Raw genomic sequence first — 7,994 nt, forward strand, 5'->3', positions numbered from 1 at the left:
ATTGAATTATTAAAGAAACACCCTATTAGGGTATCATATATATTTTTAAACTTTCTAGTAAAATGTAATTTTCTTGTCCTTTCATTTCAGTCCCTGCCAAAATATACCTGCCTAAAGAGCTCCAGGGAATGGGAGCAGTTCAAGCTGTCCGTGGTGATCACATCACCATCAAGATCCCCATCTCAGGAAAGCCTGAGCCAGCGGTAACCTGGCAGAAGGGTCAGGAGATCCTCTCAAACTCTGCTTATCACCAAGTTATCACCACAAGATCCTTCACCTCCCTGGTGTTCCTGAAGGGAGTACAGAGGAAGGATACTGGCTACTACATCATTACTGCGAAGAACAGATTCGGAGCAGACAAGCAAACCATTGAGGTGAATGTGGCTGACATCCCCGATGCTCCAAAGGGACTTGTGGTCAGCGACATTTCCAGAGATTCTATCACCCTGACCTGGGAACCCCCTGCCAGTGATGGTGGCAGTGACATTATTAGCTACATTGTGGAGAAGTGCCCAACCACTGCTGATAGGTGGATCCGTGCTGGTCAGACGGCTGACTGCAGTATCACCATTGTCAATATATTTGGAAAGACCAAATATCAGTTCCGAGTCATAGCAGAGAACCAGTTTGGCCTCAGTCTTCCATCTGCTCCAACTGAGCCCATCACCACCAAGGAAGACAAGTCTGTGATCAGGAACTACGATGAGGAGGTGGATGAAGCCAGAGAGATCTCCAAGGAAGAAGCTGTGTTCTACAAGGTGAAGGAGCTGTCTTCCAAGTACATCATCTCTGAGGAGCTTGCTCGCTGCCAGTTTGGAGTTGTCCACCGCTGTGTGGAGATTGCCACCAAGAAGACTTACATGGCCAAGTTCATCAAAGTCAGAGGAACTGATCGGGAGTTAGTTCTCAGAGAAATAGAGGCGCTTAACGTTGCAAGACACAAGAACATCATCTACCTGTATGAGTATTTTGAAAGCATGGAGGAGATTATCCTAATCTTTGAATTCATCTCTGGAGTTGATATCTTTGAGCGTCTCGGCACCAGCAACTTTGAGCTCTCAGAGCAGGAGATTGTTCGCTACCTGAGACAAGTCTGCACCGCCCTCAAGTTCTTACACAGCCATAATTTTGGCCACTTTGATCTGCGCCCAGATAACATTGTCTACACCACAAGGAGAAGTACCAACATAAAGATTATTGAGATGGGCCAGTCTCGACTATTGGTCCCAGGAGAAAACATCAGAATGCCGTTTTCAGCTCCAGAGTACTATGCCCCGGAGGTTCACCGCCATGACTTGGTCACAACAGCGACTGATATGTGGTCTGTCGGTGTTTTGGCATATGTTCTACTCAGTGGCCTTAATCCATTTGCTGCAGAGTCCACGACACAGATGATTGAGAACATATCAAACTGTGAGTACGTGTTTGAAAGGGAAGCATTCAAGGACATCAGCTTGGAGGCTATGGACTTTATAGACAGACTCCTAGTTAAGGACAAGAAGCTCCGTATGACTGCTCATGAGGCTCTAGAGCACCCATGGCTCAAGATGAAGATTGAGCTTGTCAGCAGCAAGGTCATCAGAACACTGAGACACAGGAGATACTATCAGTCCCTAGTAAAGAAGACTGATACTATAGTATCAGCAGCTCGGGTGGCGTTCGGAGGCGCCTTTAGAAACCAGCGAGGACTGGATGTTGGTAAAGTTAAAGTTGGAACCGAGTACTGTGGCTTGCGTGCCGGCCCTGTCATGCATGCCTCAGCTGAGGAAGGTGGTCATGTCAGATTTACTTGTAGCATTGCTAACTATGACAAGAGCACCCAAGTATCATGGTACTTTGGTAAGCGGCAGTTACATCCAAGCCCCAAGTACGAGATCACCTACAACAAGGGCTTTGCCAGCATCTATGTGAAAGACATTGAAGAATCTGATGATGGTGTCTACAGATGCAAAGTGGTGAGTGATGATGGAGAGGACAGTGCCTATGGAGAGCTCTTTGTAGAGACCGTGAGGAGCTTCAGAGAGCACTACATGAGCCGCACCATCAAGAAGCTGAGGAGGAGGGTTGACAGAACTAAACTTCTCCAGAGACCACCGGAGTTCACCTTGCCTCTCTATAACCGCACTGCATACATCGGTGAGGATGTGCGCTTTGGTGTCACTATCACTGTGCACCCAGAGCCTCACGTGACCTGGCTCAAAAATGGAGAACAAATCAAGGAGGAAGACGGCAAATACACATTCACGAGTGATAAGGGCCTGTATCAGCTCATGATTCATAACCTTGATATTAGTGACGATGCTGAGTACACAGTCATGGCCCACAACCGATTTGGAGAAGACAGCTGCATGGCTCGCCTCACTGTGGTTCCTCGTGTTGTGGTAGAGGAAACTATGAGGCCCATGTTCAAACGTTTGCTGGCTAATGTTGACTGCACAGAGGGAGACAGTGTTTGCTTTGAACTCCGGGTGTCAGGAGTTCCCACACCTACTCTCAAATGGGAAAAAGACGGCCATCCACTACAGTTTGGTCCCAAGGTTGTCGTCATAGAACAGGACATTGATTATCACGTCCTTCACGTCAGGGAGACCCTCCTGGAGGACGCTGGAGTTTACAAAGTCACTGCGACCAACTCTGCGGGCTCTGCAAGCTGCCAGGCTACTCTGAAAGTGGACCGCCTCACGTACACTAGAAGAGAGTACAAGAGTGAGGAGGAGAAACACAGACACGTACAGAAACAAATAGAAAAGACCAATAAAATGGCACAGCAGATTGCAGCTACCGAGGAGCTTGTCCCTCTCAACCCCACAGCACAGGAGGCCCTCAAATTTGCTGCTGACTTGTACAAACCCGCAGTTAGCACCAAGAACATTGAGGGTGAGTTTGACATCACTGAGGAGAAGACAGAGACCAAGAAGCTGGAGGAGGAGAGAAGGATTTTCATGCCCTATGAGATTCCTGAGCCTGTGGTTCATGATCCCAGAGCTCTGGATGAGGACAAAGCTATTAAGCAATTTGTGCCTCTGTCTGATATGAAGTGGTATCGCAAGCTACGAGATCAGTATGAGGTCCCAGAGAGAACAGAAAGGATTGTGCAAAAGAGGCAGAGACGAATCCGTCTGTCTAGGTGGGAGCAGTTCTACGTGATGCCTCTCCCCAGGATCACTGACCAATACAGACCAAGATGGCGCATTCCCAAACTGACCATGGACGATTTGGAGACTGTTAGACCTGCCCGCCGCTCACCATCCCCTGAGTCTGAAGCCTCCTTTAGATCCAGGAGGAGGTCCCTGGGAGATCTCAGTGATGAAGAACTGTTGATGCCTGTGGATGACTACCTGACAAGGAGGAGAGCCAAGGAGGAGACAATGATGCTGGAAGATGAGCTCGAGCTCGGTTTTTCAGCCTCTCCTCCTGGCAGCCCCGTCCGAGTTCAGCGGCGTGTCATTGAACATGAGGAGAGGAGGCAAGAAGTCAGGCATGAGGCCACCGAGGTCACAGAGACAAAGAAGAAACGTACCGTTTCTCAGTACATGAGAAGGAGAAGGTCCCTGTCTCCTACCTACATTGAGCTGATGCGCCCAGTCTCAGAGCTCATCCGACCACCACGGGCCAGACCTGTGGAAACTGAGGGGGAGATTGTGGAGAGGAGATCCCCCACTCCAGAGAGGACCCGTCCTCGCTCTCCCAGTCCTATCAGATCGGTGGAGAGGTCTTCCCGCTCCTCTTCTAGGTTTGAGCGGTCAGCACGCTTTGACATCATGTCCCGTTACGAAGCCAGAAAAGCTGCTCTGAAGTCTGAGAGGAAATACCAGGTTGTCAGTCAGGCACCATTTAGTTTGGATCACGCTCCTCGTGTGACTGTCAGGATGCGCTCTCATCGCATACCGACTGGTCAGGACACAAAATTCACCCTGAACATCCAAGCTAAACCAGAAGCTGAAGTCACATGGTTTCACAATGCAGTTGAAATCTTTGAAAGAAGTGAGAAGTACATCTTCACAAACATGAGTGGCGTTTTGTCCATCACTATCCTGGACTGCCAGGAAGAAGACAGTGGCACGTACCGCTGTGTGTGCTCCAACTCAAAGGGCGAAGCATCAGACTACGCCATCCTGGAGGTGTCAGGAGGCGGATACACCACGTTCTCTTCCCGCCGCAGGGATGAGGAAGCTCCTAAAGCAGTTGTGCCTGAAGTCTTGCGCATTGATCACTATCACACCACACACTTTAAAACTGGCTACACCTCTCAAACCCACCTGGAGGTGGAAGAGAGCAAGTCAAAACTAACAGAGACACGTGAGGTCGTCACAAGGGAAAGAATCGGTGCTTCAGCAGAGAGATTCTCCTCTGCTGAGAGGTATGACTCCTCTATCAAGTATGCCTCCACTGAATACCTGTCCTCTAGTTCCTCATATTCTTCAGAGAGGTTTTCTTTAACCGGGAAGCATGCCACATCTGAAGATAAACTGAAATTGTCCTCTACTGCTGCTGCTCCTGAACATGTTCCGTTGCCCAAAGAGAAACCTTCTCGTCCTGCCAAAATCCTCACCAAGCCGCAGTCAGTGACTGTTGCAGAGGGAGAGACCGCCAGGTTCTCCTGTGACATTGATGGGGAGCCTGCACCAACTGTGACATGGATACATGAGAGCAGAACCATTGTGTCATCGCATCGTATCCATGTCACCACAACTCAGTACAAGTCCAGCCTGGAGATTACATCTGTGGCCAGCTCGGATGAAGGCAGTTATACAGTGGTGGTAGAGAACTCAGCCGGTAGACAGGAGGCTCATTTTACTCTGACAATCCGCAGGCCACCTCCTAAGGAGGAAGTCAAAGCTGTCAAATCTCCTGAGCCACCAGCAAAGTCACCAGCACCCAGTGTTAAGTCCCCTGAGCCCTCAGCTGCATCACCTGCTCCCTCTGTTACTTCCCCAGTCCCCAGTGTGAAGTCCCCAGAACCATCCGTCAAATCACCAACTCCAGGTCTCAAGTCTCCTGAACCAAGTGTAACATCTCCAACTCCTGGTATCAAATCTCCAGCTCCAAGCGTAAAGTCGCCTGAACCACCCATCACATCTCCTACCCCTGGAGTGAAATCACCAACACCGAGTGTAAAGTCTCCTGAACCAGAGGAAGCAAAGCCTTCAAAGGGCATCAAATCTCCAGAGCCGCCAGCACCCTCTCCAGCACGCAGCTTAAAATCACCAACTCCTGGAGTGAAATCTCCTGAACCAGAAGGCGTTAAGTCGCCACGAGGAATAAAATCTCCTGAACCCAGGCTGAAGTCGCCGCCACCGTTCAAAACTCCTGGAGGTGTGAAGTCACCAGAACCTGAGGAGGCAAAATCTCCACGAGGTGTGAAATCACCAGAGCCTGCAGGTATCAAAACACCGAGAGGTCTGAAGTCCCCAGAACCCGCTGGAATCAAAACACCAAAAGGCATCAAGTCTCCAGAACCTTTGGGTGTCAAATCTCCGAGGGGGTTGAAGTCTCCAGAACCTGAGGGAATCAAATCCCCTCCAAGGATGAAGTCACCTCCCCCCATTTCGTCCCCTAAGAGGGTTGTGTCTCCTCCCACTGTGAAGTCCCCGATCCCAAAACCTCCCAAAGTCCTGAGTCAGCTTACAGCTGAGGCCCGCGAGGGCTCGGTCAAGATGTCTTGTGTCTGTGAGAGCAGCGTCAGGGAGGTGGTGTGGTACGTCAGCGGCAGGAGGCTTTCACAGAGCAGCCGCTTTGAGATGCACTACTCTGAGGGTTCCTGCAGTCTTCTGATTCATGAGCTGGCAGAGAGTGACCAGGGAGAGTACACTTGTGAGATGACCTCAGATGGAGGCGTATCTAAGTCCTCCTTCTCCTTTACTGGGCAGGTGTTTCAGTCCATATACAAAAAGGTCACAGCCTACCGCGAGCAGCAAGTGGCGCTGAAAGGTGAGATCTTCCTTCATTTGTCGGGAGGGTTCATTTAGAAAGGTTTGTTGATTTCACGTTGCATCTCCTTATTCAACAGGATCAATGACGATGAGTCACCTGGAGTCATCGTCAAAGGCCGCGTCCATGATGACAAAGAAAGAAATCCACACGATGGAGGAGTCTTCCGCCTTTTCCTCTTCTGCCCAGCAGACGATGATGTCGTCCATGATGGAGTCCAGCTCCTTCAGCAGCATGGCAGCTGAGATGAAGTTTGAGACCATGTCGATGTCCAGCATGTCCTCCATGACGTCCGAGGCGTACGCCATGAGCTCCAGCAGTCTCACAGAAATGATGTCCCAAGTGGAGGGATCCTCAATGAGAGCAATCGGTAGGAGATTTCAGTCTTTGTGAAACATCTTCATGCGAGTATTAAAGTTTATAGCTGCTACCTCTACCAGCCAGCTGGGGGGCCATTTCTTCAGAACCCCTTATAGATAACAGAGGTAGCAAAAAGCTCAGTTTATCAAGCAAATAAAGCCTGATTTTGTACTTAGATATTGAAAATTTACTGTTGAAACCAGAAATGTACATCCATGTGTAGAGATTTTGTCACCATGCCTGACATTAAACTGGAGTTTTACCAACTTTATTCTGTTTACTAAATACTAGGGATGCAAGCAAACGATCGACTTACAATTAATTGTAGATTAAAGTTAATTAGATTGAAGTTTGTTCCATTTAAACTGATAACGTCTGCTTAGACAGACCTTTTAGTGTTGTAGAATGACTGCCATCCAGCAGATGGCGCTGCCGGTCATTCTAAAGTAAAGAAAGATGCAACATGAAGCTTTCTAAACAGAGTCTGTTGTGGGGTTACTTTTGAACCATTTAATAACTATCTATAAATATAAACACTAATCAAGCTCCATTTAACCAGGCTGCCTGGCAGAGCAGAGTCAATTTCTCAACCAAAGCTCATCGATATGCTCTGAAGTCAAGGATGTTTCTATTCAGTATCGAACAGAATCGTGTTTTCTTATATTTTGTGAATATTTCCAAGTTTAATAATGGGTGAGAAAACCACAATTTTGTTTATTTAGCCACAATTTAAATCAGGTGGCTCAATAAACTGTAATAATTCAGCATATTGTAAAACTAATTAACCCTACTTGTTATGAAAAGACCCTCTTGATATAAGAGAGAACTAATGTTTTAAAGAAAATGGCTGTTTATCAAAAAGACCAATCAACTTTAGATTAAATAATTAATTGATAACTTGCATCCCTGCTAAATACTAGAATAAGGAGAGAGTCAAATCTTTATTTTATCTCATTTGTGTTTTTACCTTCTTGAAATTCAGAAGAATTGCTTTTTAAACTGTCCTGCTTGGGTCAAATGTTTTAGATATGTTTCCACAAACTTTGGCCCGTTCCTCCTGAATTAGTGTCGCTGGGTCAGGTGTTTAGGCCACCTTGCTTCCACCTTGAGTATTTACTACCGGACTGATATTAGGGCTCCAAAACATGGACCTTGTTACCCTTAAACCATTTGGTAACTATTTCAGCTTTGTTCCCTAACTTTAACTTCCTGGTAGATGTTTTCAATATTTCTACGTAATGTTCTTTACTGATGATGCAATCTGTTTGGGAAGAGAACCGGATAGTGCCTAAAACGTCATCGTCTGGGCTTTCCACAACTACTAAAAAGTAATTTTAATATATGCAAACTATTAAAACATCTCTCATCGCTCATTGACTTTACGAATAGATAATTTGGTAATCCTACCAATTTAATTAAAAGTTATTTCTATAGCTCCAATTCACCACATGTCATCATCAAGGTTCTTCACAAAGTCAGCTTCCATCAGATCCTCCAGGTTGGTGAGAAAGTTTCCTCTCTAAGGAAACCCAGCAGGTTGCATCAAGTCTCTCCAAGCAGCATTCACTCCTCCTGAAAGAGCGTAGAGCCACAGTGGACAGTCGTCTGCATTGTTGATGGCTTTGCAGCAATCCCTCATACTGAGCATGCATGAAGCGACAGTGGAGAGGAAAACTCCCCTTTAACAGGGAGGAGAACCTCCA

General features: G+C 47.3%; 1 protein-coding gene across 1 annotated transcript in view; it reads left to right on the top strand.

Annotated features, from left to right (window-relative positions):
* The window catches only part of ttn.2 (titin, tandem duplicate 2), a 212,363-nt gene that overhangs the window by 202,820 nt on the left and 1,549 nt on the right, over nt 1–7,994 (top strand). Inside the window, 2 exon segments of the mRNA XM_036132592.1 lie at nt 91–5,931; nt 6,011–6,301. Of these exon segments, the coding sequence (XP_035988485.1) occupies nt 91–5,931; nt 6,011–6,301 (6,132 nt within the window).

Source organism: Fundulus heteroclitus, unplaced genomic scaffold (assembly GCF_011125445.2).
Source record: "Fundulus heteroclitus isolate FHET01 unplaced genomic scaffold, MU-UCD_Fhet_4.1 scaffold_53, whole genome shotgun sequence".
Lineage (NCBI taxonomy): Eukaryota > Metazoa > Chordata > Actinopteri > Cyprinodontiformes > Fundulidae > Fundulus > Fundulus heteroclitus.